Source organism: Camarhynchus parvulus, chromosome 10 (assembly GCF_901933205.1).
Source record: "Camarhynchus parvulus chromosome 10, STF_HiC, whole genome shotgun sequence".
NCBI classification, from domain to species: domain Eukaryota; kingdom Metazoa; phylum Chordata; class Aves; order Passeriformes; family Thraupidae; genus Camarhynchus; species Camarhynchus parvulus.
Genome location: NC_044580.1, coordinates 19,159,385 through 19,183,673, shown reverse-complemented (window position 1 = coordinate 19,183,673; position 24,289 = coordinate 19,159,385). Strand labels below are relative to the sequence as shown.

The 24,289-nt window shown below is 48.8% G+C and overlaps 1 protein-coding gene across 2 annotated transcripts in view; it reads right to left on the bottom strand.

The window, feature by feature from the left end:
- The window catches only part of PIAS1 (protein inhibitor of activated STAT 1), a 51,589-nt gene extending 48,156 nt beyond the window's left edge, over positions 1–3,433 (bottom strand). The window contains exon 1 of one of the 2 annotated variants that reach the window (XM_030955190.1): positions 3,396–3,433. In XM_030955190.1, coding sequence (XP_030811050.1) covers positions 3,396–3,419 — 24 coding nt within the window. In that variant the 5' untranslated portion in view covers positions 3,420–3,433. Of the gene's footprint in view, positions 1–2,637; positions 2,740–3,395 lie in introns of those variants that run through there. The other variant, XM_030955191.1, reaches the window with a different exon arrangement.
- Positions 3,434–24,289: the final 20,856 nt, after the last annotated feature.

Below are 24,289 nucleotides of genomic sequence, written 5' to 3'. Positions count from 1 at the left end.
AGGGATGCAATTCCACAGGTCCATTTGTCACTGTTATCCCAAAAGCACCTCCCTGGATTGCAGGGAGAAGTATTTCCCAACTGAGAATATTTCTAAGTGGTTTGTGTTCCTCACCATTGTGTGGAAATGCTGTGATGAATTTTCATTCAAACTCTTGGCTCACTTTTTTTTTTTTAAGTATAAATTATGTCTAACAAGAAACACACCAGGGATCTCTTCAATCCCCAAAGGCACTTTCTTAAAAGGAGAGAGAACAAAGGAGAAAACCTCCCAGCATGTGCTTTCCAAACCAGCTTCTTAGGACAGTATCAAGAATGACAATACTTGAACATAAGCTTTTCTTTTTCATTCTTTGATCCGTGGTTAATTGAATTGATTATTGCAAACTGTGTAATGATTTCCAAAATGCTGGAGTGGAAGGCAAAGATCACAACAATCTAATAACCAATTTAAAGAGATGTAAGAAATATTGAAGGAAAGATTTAATCACTCAAGTATACTCCTTCCAATTAGAAAGAGCTTTAAATAGCTTACCTTGAGATAAATTAGAGTCTGGGTGCAATTAGACAGGAATAGTAATTAAGATCAGGAAAATTCACATATGCCTCAGCCTATGGAGTGAGGGAGAACTCTGCAGAAGAACAAACTTTGCAGTTACCTTATTTCAGCAGCAGAAAGGAAAACATACTGCTTCAATTTACCCCAACCTTCCTGAGTACCCAGGAATTCAGGAACCTCACAAGGCCGGGATCTGCAAAGTTGTGTTTCATCTTATCTGATTATTTATTTCCCCGCAGAACAAACAGTCACAAATGGGGGCAAAAAAGGCTGAAAGGCTCTTGCTTGTGGTAAGAAAATAGATTACAGGAAAGGCAATTTCATGATTAAAACTCCATGAAAAATTGTGGCAAATAAGATTGACCACTGTTTTTCTGGAGGGAGCAAGAACTTTAATTTTCCTTTGGCAATAGCACCCATCATATCACATTCCCTAATTTCCACATGCTCCCCACACATAGCCCCTGGGTTCTTTGCACAGGAAGGCAACAAAGTTTTAGAAACTTGAGTAAGTTTTTCTGACAAACTTTTTCTGGCCAGCCAAAAGAGTCCCTGCCCAAGTACTACAGCTGATTTTAGTTTTTAAAGGTTACTAAACATGAAATCAATCCCATTTGCTAATTAATCAGAGGAGAAGCGTACAAGGCTTTACCTAAGAAAATAATTAAAGGAATTCACCGGTCATTCTTCAAAGAGCAGAGTCTTAATCACAAACCCTCCCTTAGCTACCTTTCAACTCCCAAAAAAAAAGAACTTAAAAGCGCATTTTCTGGGGATTTACTCCTGCTTAAAAAATAGCCAGCATCCCCAGCCACGATGTCAGAGTTTTCCAAAAGCCACAATTTTCTGAGGAGCACTCAGCTCCTGCAGCACCTGAGAGCCTGGAGAGCTGCAGGGTGACAGCTCCAAGCCCGAGCAGGAGATTCTGTGCCCCCTCTCCTTCCTGACAGAGCAGGACCCACCCACGCACCTTTTTAAGTCTAAAGACAAAAAAATTCAGAATGTCCTGAGCTCTTCCAAGTATGAATTTATGAAGTAATTACTTTTTTTGTTAAGCAAACTGCCACGCTCCTGTCGCTACAGAAAAAAGCCCAACTTTTCACAGAGAGCCATCCTCCCGTCCCTGCCTGCAAGTACCACTCCAATCATAACCTGAGCGGAAAACTGAAATTGACAATAAAATAGTAACTTTGCCATTTACCCTCCACATCCCTGAGGCAGCAACAGCACTTTAGGAAACATAAATTTAAAAAAAACCTCTGAATTTTCTCTGCTGGTTCTCAATAAGGAGATTTCTAACAGGGATCAATAAAGAGGTTTGGAATGACTTTATTCCCTATCTCCCATCTCTTTGAACTCCTTTGGAGTCCCTCTTGCTAATAAAGGCATCACATAAAGCCAAGCTGGCTGCTGTGCACCACGAAACTCTCGCAGTTACTTACCAAAACACTCTATTCCATTTGCCACGCTAAAATTAACAAAAAGTTGAGCGCTGGAGTCACATCTTAACCCTCTGATCTTGTTATGTGGGAAGAGGAGTTTGAAAAGAAAAAAGGCTTAAGGACTACACAGCTCAAGCAAAACAATGTGGTCTGAGGATAGCCAGAAAAACGAAGGCCAGAGGAGGATTTAAAGGAGGATCTGAAGGCTCCTGACCCACACAAGCCAGAACACACCCAAGATTTGATATTTCTTCACCTGCTGACACCTCCTTAAGCATCTAAAAACGAAAGTGCACGATACCTTTGATACACAGAAAACTGAGATCTACCAAACCTCAAGGTAAAGACAAAATATCTCCTTAGTCATACCTGACATACTCCGTAGTTTATGCTACACATTTAACACGCCTGTGCCCGTACACATTTCACATCCACCTGATTCGTGCCGTTCACTCTGCGAACTTCAAGAGGCAGGAGCCCTCCTGGTGAACACCGACCCTGTGACAACTGCGAGGAAACTCTGCAACTCTTAGCACCCTGCCGGGTGTGCAGGGCTCAGTCTGCACCCACGCACGGCCTCAAAGCGCCCGCAAAGTTTCAGGGGGTGCTTTCCTGGGATTTTGAGGCGGATGCTTACCCTTACCACCCTCCATCCATCCTGCTCTTCCTCAAAACGGCTGATTCTCCTGCGCGTTAGGAAACCCGAAGTTCCGCGTTCGGCAGAGCTCCTCCCGCTCCTGCCCCGCGGGTGAGCGCCCAAAACCCCCCCAAAAAAATCCCCCAAAACCGCCCCGAACGCGGCGACCCCCGCCCGGGCAGCGCCGGCCGGGCTGCGGGGCGGCTCGGAGCGCCCCGTTTCCACGCGTTCCGCAGGATGACAGGGACGGCCGCCAGCTCAACACCGCGGAACTCCTCCACATCTGCTTGTGACGTTCTTTATTTACCGGAGGGGCGGCGAGCCGGCCTCCCCGGCGCGCTGCCCCCGCTGTCACCGCGGGCGCCGCCGCTGCCGGGGGTCGCTCCCGCCGGACTCCCCTGCAAACTTCGCGGGGCGCCCGGGGCTCCGTCCCCCGCCCCGGCAGCGGCCGCGCCGACCCCGCGGGGGCTCCCCCGGCCGCCGCCCTCCGCCCGCGGCGGCGCGGCCCGACCCGGCGGGCACGGAGCGGAGCCGCCCGCGCTGCCCCGGCTGCCGGCGGGGCCGCCCGGCGGAGCGCGGCCGGCGAGGGGGGCGGCGAGGGGTGGCAGCTCCGCGCTCCGCTCCCCACCCACCCCGCCCCTCAGCCCTCGCTGCCGGCGGGGCTCCGCCGCGGCCGCCCCGGCGGGGCTCGTCTCGCCCCGGCCGGTCTCGGCCGCGGCCCCGGCGGCGCCGCGGGGGGACCCGGAGCTGCGCTTTACCTTTAGTTCCGCACTGTCCGCCATCTTGCGACTCTGCGCGCAGGCGCAGTGAACCCCGCCGGGACACCGCCCCCCCCGCCGCCCCGCCCGCCCGCAGCGCGCAGCGTTTGAATCGCGGCGCCATTTTTGTGCCTCCTCGGCCGAGCCGGCCCCGCCGCCGCTCCGAGCCCTCGGCCCGCGGCCGCCGCACCCGCCGGGCTCTCGTTGCGGCTCCCGAGCCGCCCCGGGACGCCGTGGGGACGCCGCCCTGCCCGTAAAGTTTCGCCGTGCGCGGCGCGGCCCCCGCGGTGCTGCCGGCCTCGCTGCGCGCTCCGTGAGGGGCGCGGGTCCCTCCGGGCGCCCCGGCTCCCTTCGGCCCCGCGGATCGCCACAGGGGAGCGGTGGATGCGCCTTCCTGCAGTAATAAATAAATTGATTAAAATGGGATTTTGGAACTCCGCTTCCTGCTACTTAATCTGCGGGTTTAAGACCTTTAGGAGTGGAACAGGATGGGGCCGGGGTACCTCAGCGGGCGCTGGTGGAACCTCCGGCTCCTGGTCTGCCCCAAGCGGGAAATGATGAGTTTTATTTCAGGGAATTATAAGTTTTATTTTGGGAAATTACAAGTTTTATTTCCCTGGGCTAGTGCGGAGAAGTTCAGGAATCACCGTGAGTTCTCCCGGGTTTTCCTGTTACCTAGGAACAGCAGTACAGGTGTTTTAGGAGTCCCAAACAGCAGAGAGTTGGGATCCAAAACTGCTCATTTCGTGTCAATTTTGAATAAAATTTGTGCTCTTTCAATAGCAAGCCAAAGGGGAAAATACCTACCGAAATTCTGCCTGGCAAGATGACAGCATCAGTTGTGAATTTGGGTGGATCAAATATTAGTATTTAAGTCATTATAGCTTGATTCAGCTTCTTTCTACCTGTGTGTTATTCCATAAATATATCACCATGACAATTTCTCTTCTTGGCCTTCACCTTAATGCACCGAATGGAACAAAGAAAACCAAATTTCTTCTGTTTTTCCATCGCTGCCATAAAATCCATCATCCTACATTCGGAAAGCACTTAGATTATGGGCACTGAAAATAAAATAAATCTTTAATGTCCCAACTCTGCAGATTCGAACAAGGCATGCAGGGAACCTGGGGTAAGATAACCCCGAGTGGTAATGACAGAATTTAAATTTAAAACATTTGACTCAGAGGGTTACCCAGGATTTAAAAGTAGGTAGTTTCTGTTAAGGGAAGAATGGGAGACAGGTGTCAAATGTGTTTAAGGAGCTTTTTGATACAAATTGGTAAGAATATTTATATGAGGACCTGAAGAAAACAACTCCTAGTAAATAGGGATGACAATGGAATGGTATCAGGATGTGTCGCATCTCATCAATCCAGGACAATGTATGGATTTTGACCAAAGTGGACAAGTCACATATACTTAACCTAGAAAAGGAACATATATAAATTATATTAACATCTATAAATAAATATATGAACATATATATAAATTATATGTGTTCAATAAGCAGATTTTTGATGGCATCCTGTTTATGGTAAGGACATATGAAGTCCTGATACAAAGCAAACAACTCATATCTCTTTCCAAACTTTTCATTTCCAAGCGTGTCACCCAGAAATACTCTCCAGGCTGACAGAAAATCGGGGGAACTCCTGGCTGACAACCCCGTTTCTTCATCCCTCATCCCAGTTCCACGGATGGCCGCTGTTCTCCTGGAGTTCTGCCGCGCTCAAACGAAGCACTCGGAAAATGAGCAGCAATTAGAGGAGGCTGATGAGCAGCACTCTGACAATCCTGTGTGTAATGAAGATTTCTCTCGGTGTCTGAAATGCTGGTTTGGGGAGGGGGCAGGGTGCTCGGTGAGATTGCTAAAAAAAATAAAAGTCAGATGACTCCAGCACGCCCACGGCTCCCATAATTAGCCCGTCTATTTCAGTGGTCTGAGGCAGCCCAGTGCAGAACCCTTTCATTTGAAATTATTAAACACATGTCATAATCATGATCTAATATGATCAATGAGTTCACATCAATTTGAAAGAATTTGGCCTTAAAGCTCTGTAATTGTGTGGAGACAAATCCTTGGTTTATTTCAATCGCTTCTGTATTTTTTCCCCCTGAATGAAGCTGCTGCACAGCCAAACAGCTTTCCCTCTGCTTCTTCACTTCCTACCAGATTCAGTGGGATGTGGACATGTGCTTCAAGTGTTTTGCTAAATCATGGCACAACACTATCAAACTTGACACGTGGCCATAAACCACAGCGTCCTCTCTCAAAACTCACTTTAAATAAAACAGCCCCAGAATGGCTTCGGCTGCAGTAAAATAAGGAAGAGAACTAAAAAAGGGAATACAGAAAATCAGGTTTAAAATGGTCCTGCCAGTGTTTTTTACAGCCAAACCTCACCCAGGCTCTTACATTCTTTTTTCAGTTTGGGCTTTTTGATAGTCACTCCCTTTTCAGTGCAGAATATACTGAAGGATGGAGAAGGAACTTAATGAGAAAAACAATCTGCGCTTCTATTTTTAGGCTATTATTTACATGTAGTGAAATTTTGTTCCTGTCTGCTCCCGAGGCTCAGATGATGGTTTATTGCCAAAAAAAGCCTTTGTCAACATGCAGTCATTTCCAGAGGTGCTCTCAGTGGCTCCAGCTGTGGCAGTGATGGCAGCACTCAGATCTGTCACAAAATTAAATCTTTCCTTTTCTCTCCATTTCCAAAAGAAAATACTGGGATGCAACTGGAGTAGGGGGGGAACAGCCCCAAAACCATCCTCCAGTTGTCCTGCTTCTGAGCTAAAGCTACGGTATTTTTTTTATTTTTAACCTCTGTGGGGAGAGAAAATGAAAGATCAAGATTTCCCTCAAACCCTCCAAAACTCTGTTGTTTTCAATTCCCAATTTTCCGAAGTTGCATTTCCCCCTTTTGGCCGTATCACAGTAAAATAAATGACTGGAGAATCTGTCTCCTACTCCCCATTTCTTTTATTTTCCTCTTCTGTAACTTCCCCAAAAATGTATCGTGTCACATAACTCACATGCTCAAAGCCATGTTCAGACACAATAATACTTTTCAAAGATATGCATTTTTTTCTCAGAACATACTGTTTTCATTAGTCCCAGTATCCAAGAGTTTCCCCTTTTTGCCTAATAATCCAAATTTACTCTTTGCTTTAAAGTAATATAAGGGCATTTCTGAGCCCGAATAAAACTGATTTAATGAGAGACTCTCAGTTACTATTTCTTGATAGAAAACACAACCAAGCCCTTAAAATCCCTTTATTGCTGAGGTTGTTGCAGGCATGAAATGTGTGAAATACCCTTTTTCTGAGGGACAAAAAGAGGCATATTTCAGTGAAAATTACTTGGCTGCACGAGAAGACAATGGAACAGCCAGTATCTGATAAAATAAACCCATTTTTTACTTTATAACAACACACGTGGCTCCTTGTGCTGAGCAGGAAGTTGATGTGGAGAGGGCTGGCACAAACATCTCCCCCAAACCCACATCCAAGAGCAATATCAGACCAAATTATATCATATTGTGTTTCCACCCTCTCCCAGGCTGGGCCCAAACCAGGGCTGCTGCTTAGAAAAGAACCTTTCCTGCGGGGGAAGCTCCCAGAGGGGAAGCTCAGACCTGAATTTAGGGATCCTGGAGCGTTTGGGAATGTCACCCCGGCAGTGGCACTATGGAAAGCACATGCAAATGAGTTTGTGTAATTGTTAATGACGTGGGCAGTGTCACGGGGTGACACATCCCTCATTTCCCTGTTCCCTGGATTTTCCCTCCTCCCATCCAGGCTCTGCTCACACCACTCAGTTCACACCGCGCCGTGGCTTTGCACAAACTCTGCCCCGCTGCGATTCCTGCAAACATTCACAAAAAATTTACATTTCTCACCTCATTTTGGGACTGCCCTGCACACACAGATTGTATTCCTGGCCTGGAATGACAGAATTCCCATCCTGAAATGAAAGAATTCCCAGCCCTTATTCCCAGCCTGGAGTGACAGAATTGCCATCCTGAAATGAAAGAATTCCCAGCTGTATTCCCAGTCCGGAGTGACAGAATTCCCATCCTGAAATGAAAGAATTCCCAGCTGTATTCCCAGCCTGAGATGACAGAATTCCCATCCTGAAATGAAAGAATTCCCAGCTGTATTCTCAGCCCAGAGTGACAGAGTTCCCATCCTGAAATGAAAGAATTCCCAGCTGTATTCCCAGCCCAGACTGACAGAGTTCCCAGCCCCTGTCACTCCCCAGCCCCACAGGGCCCTGCAGCTGCAGGACAATGGCCATGGCCACAACAATCAGCCCCTTCTTGCCCAGGATTTGCATTCTCGGGATGATCTTGGCGTGGGAGGAGCTCCCAGTATCCCCCAGTCCCCCGTCCATGTCTGTACTGGTCTGGGCCACCTGCCTGCAGATGAGGGGGGGACGCCTGGGGACGGGGCTGGGGACACCTGGGGATATTTGGGACTGCACTGGGGACATCCAAACCAACACTGGGAACACCTGGGAACATCAGGGACAGGGTGAGGGACACCAGGACCAGGGCTGGGGACACCTGAGGGACTTTGGGGATGGGGTTGGGGGGTCTAAGGGACACCTGGACAGGGTTTGGGGACACTTGGGGACCTTGGCAGCAGATTTGGGGACAGCTGGAGGAGGAGGAGTGCTCTGAGGTGCCTTCCAAGCCCAGCCACTCCAGGATTCTGGGAGCTGCTGGTCTGTACTGGGACGAGGTGTGGCCAGCCCAGGGGAGGTGACAGCGTTTCCTGCCCCAGCATCCTCCCTCACCTTCGTTGCACTCACCTAAAATTCACTTTTGGGACTTCTTTGCCTGGAAAAACTGCCCCTTTTGGGCGGATCTGCTTACTTTTCTCCAGGTCTTTATTTGCATTATTCTATTTTGGTTTTTTTCTGAAATTAAAACTGGAATGGTTCTGTCTCTGAGAAGAAGTGGTCATTCCTGAGATATTCATCTCCAGTTGGAAAAGCATTTCCTTTGGCCAAGTTAAATCCCCCTTTTTTTGTCAACAAAATTCCATTTCCATGAATCACGATTAGGATTTTTTTTTTTTTGGTCATTAGCACCCATTTTCATAATTTGTGGATGCAGCACAAGAAGAAAGAGTAAAAAGCAACCACAGCAGGTCCTGGGGAGCTGAGACATTCAAAGCCAGGCAAAACTTAAAACATCAGATTCTCCAGAAGCTTCAAATTGGCCAAAAAACTATTCAAACATGAGGAGGAAAACTCCAGAAAGCTGCATTTATTTCCCAGATATCATCACAGAGGTGAGGGAGGCTTTTAATTGCACTCTCCAGACTTCCAGCATCAACAAACCCAGGGTTTCACTGGGAGGAACTCTCTCATTCCAATTAAAAGTGATTTTTTAAGGCCCCAGTGCTTAAGTCAGAAGTTGTTTCTACAGATAGTAAATGATTCTTAATAAGCAAAACCTGTGGCAATAAAACAAAGAAATAAAAATAAATCACATTTTCCAGAACTTGGAGAGTGAGTCCTTAGGATGTTCCCCCATCCCTGCACTCACACAGTGCATGTAAAATGCTGATATTTTATATAATCTGAATTTATCATCATTTTTCCCAGAGAGTGATCTAGAAAAAGGCCTGTTCCAATTTGAGTCTCTTTCCTGTCCTCTAATTCCCATTATGGACCACACAAGGAATTCCTACAGAGTAGATTTTGCTCCAAATTTCCTCTTTTTTTTTGTCTAAAACCCAGGATGAACTCAGGATAAAGGAGCAGCAGCCAGGCTGTGCCCTGAGGTGGGCTCAGCTAGGAGAAAAATCTTCATTTTTCCCCCAATCCCTCCTCTTCCAGCATCCCCTGAGTCACGGGAATGCTGCAAATAAAGCTGAGCTCCAGCAGCAAGCAGAGCTCATTTCAGATGGCTCATGTGAAAACAACCCAGCTAATTATGCTGCAGTAATTACCTGAAAATTATATGTATGTTGTTTTTCCACCAGTCAATAGTGCTATTTTTGAACTTCTCATTGTTCTCATGGCCTGCTGGAGTCACATTGTCTCGAAATCTTCTTTTTTTGGCTCATCACTCACTCACCTCTGGACTGGGGAGGGATTTTCAGGAGAAGTTTCACCTGCAGCATTTGCTCTGCAGCTCAGATCCTCACCTGTGCTGCATTTCAGAAAATGTTTCCATTTTAATCATTTTAATCGAGATTCTGACTCGACATTCCGTCAAGATTTCCTCCTGAAAAATCAAAAATCCTGAAAAAATGGTGGATTCCTGGCTGTGATGATTGTGATTTGGACAAATTTAATTTCCTTCAGTTCAGATCCTCGCCTGTGCTGCATTTCAGAAGATATTTCCATTTTAATGGTCTGTCCAATAAGGAATACAAGATTCTGATTCATCATCCCATCAAGATTTCCTCCTGAAAAATCAGAAAATAAACATCAAAATCCTGGAAATTGGTGGATCCCTTACTGGGATCATCCCGATTTTGAAAAGTTTCATTTCCTTCAGCTTAGACCTGCACTTGAGAAAATATTTCCATTTTAATGGTCTTTCAAATAAGAATTACAAGACTTAACATCCCATCAAGATTTCCTCCTGCAGATCAACAATCCTGAAAATTCCTGGATTCCTGGCTGTGATCATCCTGATTTGGAAGAGTTTAATTTCCTTCAGCTCAGATCTTCCCCTATGCTGCATTTCAGAAAAGATTTCCATTTTAATCATCTTTTAAGCAAGAATTACAAGATTCTAACTCACCATCCCATCAAGATTTCCTCCTTCCCATCAAAAATCCTGAAAATTCCTGGATTCCTGATTGGGATCATTGTGATTTGTCCTTCAGCTCAGATCTTCCCCTGTGCTGCATTTCAGAAAATATTTTCATTATAATGGTCTTTTAAGTAATAATTACGAGATTCTGACTCAACATCCCATCAAGATTTCCTCCTGCAGATCAAAAATCCTGAAAAATTCCTGGATTCCTGATTGGGATCATCCTGATTTGGAAGAGTTCCATTTCCTTCAGCTCAGATCTTCCCCTGTGCTGCATTTCAGAACATATTTTCACTATAATGGTCTTTCAAATAAGAATTACGAGGCTCTGACTCAAGATCCCATTATTTCCTCCTTCCCATCAAAAATCCTGAAAAATTCCTGGATTCCTGATTGGGATCATCCTGATTTGGAAGAGTTTAATTCCCTCCCCTGCCCTGGGTGGGGCCTGTGATCCTTGTCTGATTTTATTTCTTTCAAGAGCCACCAGTAAAAGCAGCTGAGTGTCACACCCCACTCCCAGGAAGGGAATGCTGTCAGGCAGCAGGGCTGGGAAAACGGGAGGCAGGAATTCTTGGATCAATCCCAAACAACTCCTGCCATATTCCCTGAGTTTGCCCAGATCCGTGGGGTGAAATGCACTCGGAAGGGCTCCTTGGGGAAAGGAAGATGCTGCTGATAAAAGGTGTCTCCCTGGACTGCTGAGAGGAAATTAATTAACATTTGGAAAAGCACTTTGAGATTCTTGGATGAAAGATGTTGGAGCTGGAATGCTGGCAACATTCAAATAAGTTGGAATAACGTTAATATTTATTGCACGCAGCGCTTTCATCTTCAAAGCTCTTTACCAACATCAATGAGTTAACAAAGAAAATATTAATAAAGATTATATTTACCCATTAAATTACCCTCCCAAAGCATGGATAAATAGAGCTGCCTCCAGATAAAAAATAGTATTTAAAAAAAAGCTGAGCCCCAGCTCCAGTGTCAGGCACTAAATCCCTGGTGGGGCTGTCCAGGGAAAACCAACTTGGAACGAGGAATTCTTAGTTTATATCCTGAATGAGGAACTACTAGTTTATATTTTTAATGAGGAATTATTAGTGTAATAATTTTAACTTCCAATGAGGTTGATTGGACCCTAGGCCTAATCCACCACAACCAGGGTGAAAAATCAGAATGGCAAAAGAAGGAAGAGCAGTGCTTGGAAAATGGCTCTGGTTGGTGAGCAGGAATTCCAGAATCCCTGAGGCTGGAAAAGCCTTCCAAAGTCATCAAGTCCCAAAAATTACCCTCCAAAATTACCCCCCAGTTAAAAATAGCATTAAAAGAAAAGCTGAGCCCCAACTCCAGTATCAGGCGCTAAATCCCTGGTGGGGCTGTCCATGGCAAACCAACTTGGAACGAGGAATTATTAGTTTACACTTTGAACAAAGAATTATTAGTTTATATTTTTAATGAGGAATTATTATTTTATACTTTTAATGAGTCTAATTGAACCCTAGGCCTAATCCAGCTGTTCTGGGAATGTATCACCCACAACCAGGGTGGAAAAATCAGGATGGCAAAGGGAGAAGGAAGAGCAGTGCTAGGAAAAAGGCTCTGGTGGAGCAGGAATTCCAGAATCCCTGAGGCTGGAAAAGCCCTCCAAGGTCATCGAGTCCCAGCTGTGCCCCATCCCCACCTTGTCACCTGAGTGCCACATCCAGAATTCCTTGGACACCTGGGACAGTGAGGAGAGCTTTGAGGTGCCTTCCAAGCCAAACCATTCCAGGATTCTGGAAGCTCAGCATCCAGGGCTGGGGACTCCAGACCTCCCTGAGCAGGCACTTCCAGGAGGAGGAGGAGGAGGAGGATGTTTGGGTTTGTTGTGTCTTTGGGATAAACTCCAGGGAAGGGAGGAACGCTCTGTTCCACAGGAAGGAGAGGTGGAACCCCGAGGGAGCTCCCAGACTAAACCATCCCAAGGAATTGCACTCTCCATTTTTATTTGGAAGTCAATCCTTGCTGGCACAGGCACAGCTCTGCCATTATCACTGGGAAGCTGTGCCCAGCAGTTTACGGAAAACCAGTAAAGGAGAGAGCACTTCCAAGTGCATTATCTGCATTGATTGCAAACGCTCACAGGGCAGCCAGGGCCCCTCTCCCTGTGGGGCTCACCTCCCCTCCCCCAGCTGGAAAGATAAAGAAATCAAGATTAAAAAATCAAGATAAATAAATCAAGATAAATAAATAAAACAGGGGAAGGCATTCTGTTGTGATTTCCCCCCCTCCACAACCCTGATTTGTCCCAAATCCCCCCCGTTTCCATCGGTCTCCCTGGTGCACTCGGGTGCATTCCAGCACATAATGGGCTGGGATAGGTTTTGGAGGAATCCACGGTGCTCTGCAGGCTCTGGAGGTCATTCTGGGCAGCCCATCGATGCTCAGCACAAACATTTCTGGTCAGCATGCTCTGTGCACGCCGCTCCGGGCTCTGCACTGGCCAGATGTGCGTGCCACAGACCCAAAGCCCTGCCCCGGATTTTTCAGGCTTGCTTGTGAAAAACACCACATCATCTGGGAAGGGTTTTGTGGCTCTTGTCAGGGCTGGGGCAGTTCCTCCAGAGCTGGCTGCAGGCTTTACAAACCCAGCCACACATTAAAGCACCCCAGTTAATCTCCTGTACAACCCCAACCAGGCAGAGCTTCAAATATGTTTCGTTTTGGAGAGAAATCAAATGTTACCTTTGGGAAATACGCTTATTATTAGCATTAGACACGGCTTTTGGGCTCCTTCCAGGAACTTTGCTGAGTTACAGGCGCTTTGTTACCGCTCTTCTTTGTGTCCTGGATTTATGGACAGACAGCGGGGCTGAGCCTTGCTGCTGCCATCGCAGGGCTTTGCAAACACGGATTCTTGTCCTGATGCCTCGGGGCTGGCTGGGAGCCAGCGAGGAGCAGAGGAAAAAAGCACAGGAGCTCGTGTTATGTGTTAGAGCCTAAATTTTGGTGCTATGTTTATGTTATAGTCTAAGTTTTTTTACTTAAGTATGTTACGATACCTAAATTTATTATATTTTAATTTATTATATATATATTTTTATATATTTATAAATATATATTTACTATATATTATCTATATATTTATATATAAATATATAATATTATTTATAATATATCGTTATATATCATAAATATAATAAATATTATGTATAATATTTATATATTATATATTTATATTATTTATATACTGTATATATAATATAGTATTATTCTATGTTATTGTATAGAATACTACAATATTCTATTAATATATGTAAATATATACATTTCTATATAGAAATATATATGTATATTTATATATAATAATAGAATATTGTATTATTTACATATTATAAATATAATTACATTATCATTAAATATTATTTACATATATTTGTATATTTATATATTAATACATTTCCTATGTATATATTTATATAGCATTGTATTTTAATTTTTCTTTATTTTGTAGTTAATTTTTAATATTTTAATTTTTTAAATTGTAATATTTTTATTTAAAGTGTTTTTATTTTAAATTTTAAATGTTTTTATTTTTATTTAAAGTTACAAATTTATATTTTTAATATTTAAGTTTAGAAGTTTTTTTTTAAGGTTTTATATTAAATTTGGGGTTGAAGCTTTACTTTATAGATTTAAAGTTTTAGGAGTTTTTTTGTATTTTAGATTTTAATTTTTTAAAAATATATTTAATTTAAGCGAAGTGCCTTAATGAAGGGCCAGACTGACAGCCAGACAAACAGCCAAGGTCTTTTCCTCCCCATGCGATCTCTCCCTAGTCCTCCATTACTCCCCTAGATCAACAGGTTCCTCTTTATTTGTCATTGTCAGCTCTGGGCACAAAGAGCCTTTTGTCCGCAGCTCTGACCCAAACCCTCCGGAGCTTTTCCTGCCCCTTCCCGCCCGTGTGCTCTCGCTCACTGATGGCTGCACAGCGCAGCCTTGACCCCACCAGGGGAGATGCAACACGACAACAGCCCCTGCTCTGACAGCAGCATTTACCCTGCTGCAGCACCAGCCAGCGAAAAACCAATTCCTGACCCTGATCTGCTCCAAAGCTCCTGGCTGGATCCTGGCTGGAGTCACCAGCAGCTCCCAACAGCCCTGAGCCAGGCAGGAGCTGCCTCTGCCCCTCCTCCTGATGCCTCAGGTTTGGATTTTATATTTTTCAGGTTCTGTGCTGCTTTAGTGGGTGGGTCTGGGTTCACATGAGGGGATGGTGAGCTCTGTGCACAGAGCAGGGAGACAAAACAATTCCTGCTCCAGCTGGGCACCAAGGACAAATGATCCAAATCTCAGGCCCAAGAGCACAAACCCCGTGGGCTGGAGAGAGAAAAACAAGCAGGGTGGGACTGCAGGGGCTAAAGCTGGAATGGGACAATGAACTGCAAGGTGCAAATGGAGCAGAACTGATCCCAGGGACAGACCCCGTGCCCGGCCGTGCATTTTGGGGCCATTTTGGTTCATCTTGGGTGCAGCCCTGGCTGGGCTCTGGTGCTGCCCAAGGTGGATCCATGGAGGAGATGCTTTGAATAAATCCCTGCTTTATTCTGGAACTCTGCCCAGCCTCTGCTCCAGCTCAGCCCAAGACATCACTCATGTACTTCGTGATCAGCGTGGGGCATTCCCACAGCTCCTCTGAACATCCCAGCAGGATTCCTGCTCCTGCTGCATCCGTGGATGCCCCCTGGGAATGCCTCGCTGAGGGACAAGCACCAGACCACGAGGAGAAGTCATTGATTTGCCCTGAAATTCTCCCAGTTTCCTAGGATTTGTCACCACCTTGCTCTCAAGCTGATTAGGAAGGGTGGGAAAAGCTGCTGCTGGCTTGAGGGACCTTGTGAGGAACATCCTGCAGTTCCCAGGGGCTGAGGGGAGTTCACAGCCCGGAGCTGGCACTTGTTCTGCACTGTCACAGAAACCCTTTTGTTTTCCATGAAAACAGCTCCGGAGCCAAATTCCTACCTGTCTCCTGCAGGGTGTGTCCTTGCCACATCACAGAGCAGGGTTTTGCTCCAGGTAACCCTACCCTGGAACATCAAGGGTGGCTTAGGGCTGCTGAGGAGAAGAGGAACCAACTTTTTTTTTGTTATTATTTCACTTCTCTCACCAAAGATTTGCGTTCACAAATGTTTTTCCCAGAGCCTGGGAGGGGGTGGGATTGGTTTCACTTTCCTGGGCGTTTGTGGGGCTGTCAAAGCTCAGCCTCACCATTTGCTGCTGCTCCAGATGAGGGAGGAGAAGGGGAGGAACTTCTTATCTGCCCCTGGAGCCCTTATCTGAGCTGGCCAGCTGGGTGACGTTGGGACAGCAGGAGGGACAGGCCGAGGGGAGGACAGACAGACAGCATCTGCAAGGAAATAAAACTGTGAGAGAAAAGGGGCTTCTGTACCCAAAACACCCCTTGTGACACTCAAAACCCCTCTTGAACCACCCAAAATGCCCCGTGATGCCCAAAATGCTTCTTGTGCCACCCCAAAGCCCTCCTGGGACACCCCAAACGCCCCTGGTGCCACCCCCTGCTGCAGACCCGGGTCAGAGGGAGAAGGGAGCAGCACTCCCTGGCCTGGCTGTGCCCTCAGCAGGGCGGGTCACCTGTGGCCCACGGGCTCGTGGCCCTCGGGCTCTGCGGCAGCACAGAAATATCTCCAAAAAAACTCACACAGGATTTGTTCTTGCTAGTGCCACAACCCTCCCTTAACACAGTGTTTGTGCCCCAAAAATTCAGCCTGGAGGAGAGAAGGAGGCCCCTGGTAGAGCCCAAAGCTGCTCCAGGAGAGGGACTTGGAGGGACAGGACACAGGGAATGGCTTCCCACTCCAGAGGGCAGGGAGGGATGGGATTTTGGGATGGAATTGTTCCCCAAGAGGGTGGGCAGGGGCTGGGATGGAATTCCCAGAGGAGCTGTGCCTGCCCCTGGATCCTGGCAGTGCCCAAGGCCAGGCTGGAGCACCCTGGGACAGGGGAAGGTGTCCCTGCCGTGGCACTGGATGGGATTTAAGGTCCCTCCAGCCCCTTCCAGAATTCCATGATAATTCTGGCTTCAGCCTGCCCAGCATTACTTTGGGGCAGCACAATTCCAGGCTGGATACCTCAGACAGAGCCACCGCCCAAGTCCCAGAAACAAACCATCCGCCATTTGTGACACGTTTAAAAAATAAAAATTTAAAAAAAAAAAAAAAAAAACCACCCAGGCAGAAATGTGATGACACAATTTCCTCCAGAACCTCTGCTACATGAAAATGAACGCTAAAGCTTTTAATTTAGCTGAGATTTCACTCCGAAGAGGAAGACGTACAATTTGTTCGGGATGAGTTGACAGATGGGAAAATTAAGTCCTCCCTTATTGTTCCATTTGCTGGATGCAAAAAAAAAATACTTAACACTTGCAGAGGACTTGGAGGATGGGAAGAGCTCGGGAATATCAGCTGTCTGGGCAAAAATTAGAGGCAGCAGTGGCTGGGGCTGACCCTGGGAGATGCCACATGCTTCCAGCCTCTCCAAAAATCCGCTTTTCCCTGAGCATTCCTCAGCCATCTCCCTGTGGGAAAGCCAAGGAATAAAGGGGTGAATTTAGCATTAGACCAAAAAAGCAGAATTACACAAGATCCTTTCTGTTTGATGTCTCCACCCAGTGAACCCTTTCAAAAGAGTAACTTCTCTCTTTCAGTTGAATTTTCCTTTTTTTTTTTTTTTTTCAAGTTGGAAGCCTTTAGCTAAAATATCTTTCTTTTCTCTGCTAATAAAGACAGACTGTTAGCACTGCTTTTTCCCTTCCCATTGAAGATGTCCTGCAGTTTTCTCCCGTCTGGGGACCCAAAATTCTTTCAAACGATACCAAGAAATAATTGGCACCTCTTGGCCAAAATTGCTGCGGAGTGGCGGCTCCTGTGCTCACATCTGGCCTCTCCCAAACAATAAATTGTGGATTAATGGCACGTCCTGGAGCAGACTGGAGGCCAAATTCCCCTCTGGGAAGCGGGGTTGTGATGGACCTGCTGTACCAGGGATGTTCCCATATGTCCAAGTAAAAATCAGCTGTAAAGTGATGGCCAGGAAAGGGGTTTAAAACAAAAAAATGGGTTTAAATTTAAAAAAAAAAAAAGGTTTAAATTAAAAAAAGGGTTTAAAACAAAAAAATCACCCAACCCCCAGCAATATCCCATTATTGCCATGGTGCAAAGGGCTGGGTCTGGTTTGGGGTGCTCAGGACGCCGTGCCCCATGACAAGCAGAGGGGTTTGGTGGCGCTTAATTGAGTTTGTTCCTCTTTATCAGCCAGGCAGGCACAGCCTGTCCCTTCTGCTCTGCTCCCCTGGGAGGGGCCTGGCGGAAAATCCACACTGCTGCTGCTTCCAGCACCTCCGAGGAGCTGCAGAGCCAGCCCATCCCAGAAAAGCCCAGGAAAACACGGACACAGCCACAGGTATTGCCTGCTGTGCTCCCAGCTCATCCCAAACCCGCCGGTTCTGCAGAAAGGACCATCCAGGAATCATCAGGCTGGAAAATCCCCCCAAGAACGGTCCAGGCACCAACCCAGGCATGTCCCCAGTGCCTGTCCTGGTTTGGAAGGACAGGTGTCTACTCAGGAGGGCAGGAGCCTCCCCTGAAATGGAAAATGTAAACCCCCTCCCTCTGAATTATTGTAATTCTGAAATTAAGGGGCTCTCGGGCAAAGACATGGGAGTAGGAATAGCAGTTCTTCATAAGAAAAAATTTAAAATAAATTTAAAATTTAAAATAAAAAATTAAAAATAAAAATTAAAAATAAAATTTAAAATTAAAATTAAAAATGTAAAAATAAAAATAAAAATAATATATTAAAATAAAATTAAAATTTAAAATAAAAATTAAAAATAAAAATTAAAATAAATAAAAATTAAAATTTAAAATTTAAAAAGAAAATAAAATAAAAATAAAAAATAAAAATAACATTTAAAATAAAATTTAAAATAAAATTTAAAATAAAATTTAAAATAAAATTTAAAATGCAGTAATACAAACCAACACTGCCAGAGTGAGAGCAGTCCCTGCCCCCCTGTGTGTCAGGGGGTGGCACAGCCCCATCCCATGGGGGCTCAGCCCTCCTGCAGTGCCAGCTGTGCTGCTGCTGGAGCAGGGATCCTGCACAAGGGGGGAGTTTTCCTCTGCAGCTCCAGGGCTGCTGCAGATGGGCCTGGGCTCCCTCTGGCAGTGCAGTGGGAAAGGCTCTCTCTGGTCCCAAACCTCAGATTATACCCAGGTGGGAATGCTTGGCTCCTCCCCTGGGCGGAGCATCTCCCCATGGGATGATGGAATTGGTCAGCCGTGCAGGAGCACTCACTGGCCATGGACAGAAGCTAATTAATAATTAATGGCCCATGGACAGAAGAAATCTCCTGGAGGGAGGATTGGCTGTGGGAGAGCTGAAGAAAACTGCCCCATGAACAGAGATAAGTGCCCCAGCTCTGACAGATGGTGACAGAGCACACAGCCCCAGCCACATCCTGCATTCCCAACCTCAGGCAGTGCCACATTTCCACAGGGACATCCCAGAGGGACAATTGCTCATGGGGACACTGGATTACCTCATTCCCTTGGGATCCATCCCAGGAACTCAGCGGCCTCAGAAGGAAAATCGCACTGCAGGTACCAAGGAGCTCTCCAAGGCTCAACCCTCCTCCCCATCTCAGCTCCTTTAGGCAAAACCCATCTGCACTTTCAGCCTTTTTCCCCTTTTTTCAACCATTTCTTTGCCCATGGAGGCTTTCTTGGAGAAAAACAAAAAACAAAAAACAAAAAACCCAAAGCAATTTAAACCCAGCCCATTGTTTTCACAAACCCGAGCTGCAGCGAGCTCTCAGAACGTGGTTGTGATTTGCCACATCTGTTATTTTTACACGTTGTTCTCCTGCCAAGAGCTCCATAAAAGGTGTTCTGTAACCCCTGGTGCCGCAGGATCCAGCGTGCTGCCACAGCTGGGAGCCCACGGGAGCGTTCCAGCCCCAGCCTCACCCGGGGTTTTTGTTTCTGAGCATCTCCAGACACGAAGATCAAGCGTGGTGTGGATCCTCCTTTCGTAGGTGGACTCAATGGATGAGTTCATGGAATCGTGGAATTCTGGAATTGTCCTCTTCCATGGGCAGGGACTCCTTCCACTGTCCCAGGTGCTCCAAGCCCTGTCCAGCCTGGTCCTGGGAACATCCAGGGGCAGCCCCAGCTTCTCTGGGAATTCCATCCCAGCCCCTCCCCACCCTCCCAGGGAACAATTCCTTCCCAAAATCCCCCCCAAATTTCCCATTTTCCAATTTGAAGCCATTCCCTGTGTCCTGTCCCTCCATTCCTCATCCCCAGTCCCTCTCCAGCTCTTCTGGAGCCCCTTCAGGCCCTGCAAGGGGCTCTGAGATATTCCAGAACCTTCTCTTCTCTTCTCCAGGCTGGACAATCCCAGCTGTCCCTGCAGAGGAGCCTCACCCACCTGGGAGCAGGAGTTTGGTTGTGGCAGAGCTTTGGTGCCAGGAGCAGATTTCCTGGGACGCTCCAGGGCTCTGCCATGGGTGAGACACTGAGAACTTTGGAAATTTCCAGCCTGGCACAGCTCTAGATGCAGGGCTCCATCTCCTCCTCCCAGGTCAGAGATTCTGTGTGCAGTTTCTCATTTGGACCACGGCTCTGGAAAACTTGATTGGAGCTGTGAAAACAGAATTTTTATTGGGGAGAACGGAGCTCTTGCCAAGGTTTATTTTTCAATTGAGTAAGACCTAATCCTAGAAGTGGTTCCAGGGCTGTGCTAGTCTGGATGCCCTTGCAATGGTTTATGGCAACCACGCAGCCAAAGCTGGCTGGGCTGGTGGTGTTTGCTTTGGCCATGTGCTGCAGAGGGTAACCAGCTCCAAATGTGCTCCTCAGCGTGGTGCAGGCATCATTAAAATCCATTTTCTCCCAGGTTTCTCCTTTTTCCCCCCCCTTTCTCTTTCATTTTTACACAATTAGCACATTCCCAAATCCATCCTACCTGAAAACAAGGAAGCCTTTAAAGCAGGCAGCAGAGTAACAGCCCCAACTTCAGACAGAATCACCAGAGACACCTCTCCTGCCAGCTTCCAAATTGCCACAAAATCCAGCCTAAAGCCCCTGCTCAGGTGGAAACCTTCCAGGGAATAGCACATCAGCTGCCTCCAGGGAGCCCACAAAGGCCGTGGCGTGGAGTGACCCTCTGGAGGGAGCTTTCCATGCGGGCTGAGCAGCCCCATAACTCCAGGAATGCCTGGGAAAGGAGCAAATTAAAACGTGCTAGACTTGGCAGGGCTCTGTGAGCACAGGGCTGCGCCAGGTGACATTCATGGCCCTCCCAGCCCAAGGCTGAGCCCCACTCCAGAGCCGGGGCAGCTCCAAAGGATTCCCAAAAAGGGCTCCTGGCCTCTTCCAGAGGGTTTTCCTTTGGGGCAGGGGTTGTGCAGCATCTCCCACCCGTGCCAGGAGTGTCCTGAGTCCTGGGGGTGACTGTGAAGGTGGGGGCACTGAAACACCCCCCTTGTGAGGACAGGGGGAAGAGATGGAGCTGCTCAGCCTGGAGATCTCCAAAATAACATCAAATAAGATTTTACGATTGCATCTTGAGGTGCAAGATCTCCAAAGCAATCCCTCCGAAAGGAGCAGATCCCACAGCTTTGTTAAGAGTCACAAAGGAGATCAAAGGGAGGGATTGTCAGCTTTTGAGGGGCAAAAACCCCCAGGAAAATGTGGTTTAAGTTTCCAGGAGGATCACAGGGTTTGCTTTGCTATGTGAAAATAAAAGTGGCTTTGTAAGCAAGGCAGGGCTGCCCTGCTCGCTCCCTTCTCACAGCAGAGCAGCACACAAAAACTCTTACTAGGACCCAAAATTTGATCAATTTAAATAAACCCACCTCTCCTCACACACGGACACCCCTGTTTATGCACAGGTCTTTGCTGTGCTGTGCACACTCACCCCTAAAATGCTGGATTTCAACCCAAAGGACACCAGCCAGACTTATCATCACTCAAATTAAATGGGTTTCCCAAAATAATGAAGAGAAGGCAGGAGGAACCTCCAGCCAGGCAAGAACTAAACATCACCTTGTCCTCGGCCAGACCCTGAGACAGCTGGGATTTATCCCAAGAAAAATCTTTTTGGATTTCTAGGCAGCCAACAGCTCACGGGGTCATTTTGGGCACACCTGAACCCTCCAGGTGCTGCTCGGATCCTGGACAAACCCATCCAGGGTGGGCAGGATCCTGCCAGCATCCCTGTGGGACCACGGGATCATCCCCAAAGGGTCACAGCAGCGCTGGGGCTGGGAAAAAGCCCCCGGGGCTCGCAGCTTTGGTCTGGGAGGGGAGGAGGAAGCCCAGAGGACGCCCCGGGAAGGTGATGGAGCAGATCCTGCCGGGATGCATCCCCAGGGCGTGCTGGGGCTGGGAACAGCCCGTGCAGCCTCCCGGGCACGGATCGTTCCTGCGGCGCTCAGGGGTGGAGGGAAGGGACAGCGGGGTTTGTTTACCTTGGCTCCGGCAGGGCTTTGGCGCAGCGTCCGCCGCATCCTCGTGGCCACAGCGCTGATTTGGGGACGGGATAAGGGAACGAGCAGCGCAACTGGCCGGGCTGTGTCCGGGGCGCAAAGTCCCGCTGGCGCCGGGGCAGCGCCGTCCCTCGGGATCGATGCTGTCCGTACCCTGGGGACAGCGGGCAGTGCTGGGACATCGCCAGAGGCAGGGACAGGGCCCTGGGGAGGGCAGATGTCGCGTCCTGCCCGGGCTGGCACCAGCCTGTGCCTGCCCAGGGGCAGCCCGGGCACTCCCCGGGGCCCGAGCGCAAAAGCTCCGCTCGATCCCAGCTCCGGAGGGGAGCGCTGGGCTGAGCCGCCACCTCCTGGCGCCTTCCTGGAATCAGGGATTGGGGTGGGAAGGAGCGTAGAGCCCATCCAGTGCCACCCGTGCCACGGGCAGGGACACCTGCCACCATCCCAGGGTGCTCCAGGTGGCCGTGGGCACTGCCAGGGATCCAGGGCTGCTCTGGGAATTCCAGCCCAGCCCTCCCCACCCTCACAGGGAATTCCATCCCAAAATCCCATCTAAAACTCATCCACACGGGGAGCAGCAGAGGTTTGGGACACGCTCTGTGCCTAGCGGCACATTCCCATCCAATCCTGACCCCTACCCAAAGCTGGCACTTGGCATCGCTGCTGGAAACCCTCCTGAGGGCATCCCCGGCCCCGGGAATCCCCTCCCACCAGGAAAAGCCCCTGGAATTCAACCCCAGCACCCGCACGGTGGCTCCGAGCGCTTCCCAAAAGGGGGAAATCCCTGCCGGGGTTTTCCCGGGGGTCTCCGGTGTCTGCACCCCCGAGGTGGGAGCTGCCCAGCTCGGGCCGTGCGGAGCAGGAGCCGCTCTGTCCCCGAGAGCCCCGGCAGGGAGCGGGGAGCGGCAGATGGGGCCGGGGCCGGGCCAGGCTGAGCCGCTCCCGGGGCTGCTCCGCCACCCGCCCGAAAGAGCAGCTCCATCCGCTGCGGCCGGCAGAACCTTCTGCTTCCCGCATTCCTCACACACAGGCACTCCAGGCTCCTTCCTGCTTCAATTATTTAAAAATCCTGACTCTGGCTGTTTATTTTCAGGGGCTATTATCGCATTCAACTATTTTGAGACTAAACAACAACAACAAAAAGAAAAAAACCACCAACTATAAAAAATTTGAAGCCTTTCCCTCATTCTGCCAGTGAAGTTTAATTCACTCTAATTATTTCATATTACTTAGACTGTAATAGTTTCATAATTTCTAGTATATTAAGCACTTAATACGTTGTGTCATTTCAAGCCGCATATTAAATTCTGCAAAGCACATTTTAATGAGCACTAAGTAGTGGGGCAATATTAATACAACCTAATGGCTCATTTCTGTGCCTGTGTTGGGAGGCACCGCTGGGGCAGGTGGGCACAGCGGGGCCTGGATGAAATTATGGGCTGGAGAGACACCCAGGGCACCTCCTCTGCGGGGCCACCCAGTGCCACTTCTGTGAGGTGGCACCAACGACCCAGAGAGGCACAAAATGCAGAGGGAAAGGTTCTGCTGCCCCTCTAAAGACTCCAAAATATCCAAATGTTTCATTCCCTCAGTGAGGGCCTCTCAGCTCCACTCAGACCCTTAACTCACCTCCCTGGGTCACACGTTCCCTCCGTGTCCTGCCCGGTGATCCCCCCTGCGCTCACCTGCCTGGGGGTGCCACCAGCCCCGCTGCTCTGCTCAGGGTCACACTCGGGATGTCCTGTGCGCGGTGGCTGTGAGCAAAGGAAGAATCCAAGATTCCCAGAATCCCAGAATGGCTGGGAAGAGACCTTAAAGCTCATCCCGTTCCCGCCCCTGCCGTGAGCAGGGAACCTCCCGCTGTCCCAGGCTGCTCCAACCTGGCCCTGGGCACTCCAGGGATGGGGCAGAGAAGCCTTGAGAACGTTCTCTGAGACCCAGACAGACAAAGCCCCAAAAACCCCATCGCGCGTTCCGCCCCAGGGGTTTTCAGCCTTCATCCCGCCCGCCCGTGCCCACCTGCGCTGGCGGGGAGCGCCTCCTCCTCCTCCCGCTCAGGGCTGGGTGGGCGACGCTGCCCCCGCTCAGCGGCTCCCGAGCTCGGAATTAGGGGGAGAATTGAGGAGCTGCACCTCCGGCTGCGCCCACGCGGTGGCGGCCCAGCCCGCGGAACGGCCTAATGAGCCCGGCGCTAATTAACAGCGGCTCCTGCTCCGCCCGGCTCCCGGGGCCGGCTGGCAGCGCAGCGACCCCGCCGTGGGCAGCCCCAGCCCCTCCGCTGCCATCGCCGATCCCCGGGATGCTCGGGGCCCGCATCCCTTCCCCCGGTGCCGGTGCCGCGGTGCTCTCTGCATCCCCCCCGAGCCCCGGAGCTCCCCCGGTGCCGCCTCACCCCGCGCCGCTCCCCATCCCGGCCCCGCAGCGCTGCCAGGTTCTTTCTGGGCTAAAAAGCGGCTATTTCGGGCCAATAGGTGTGCGCGCACCTCCGCGCCCGCTCTCCGAGCTCATTAATGCGACACCTTCATGTGTGAAACGAGCATATAAATGGG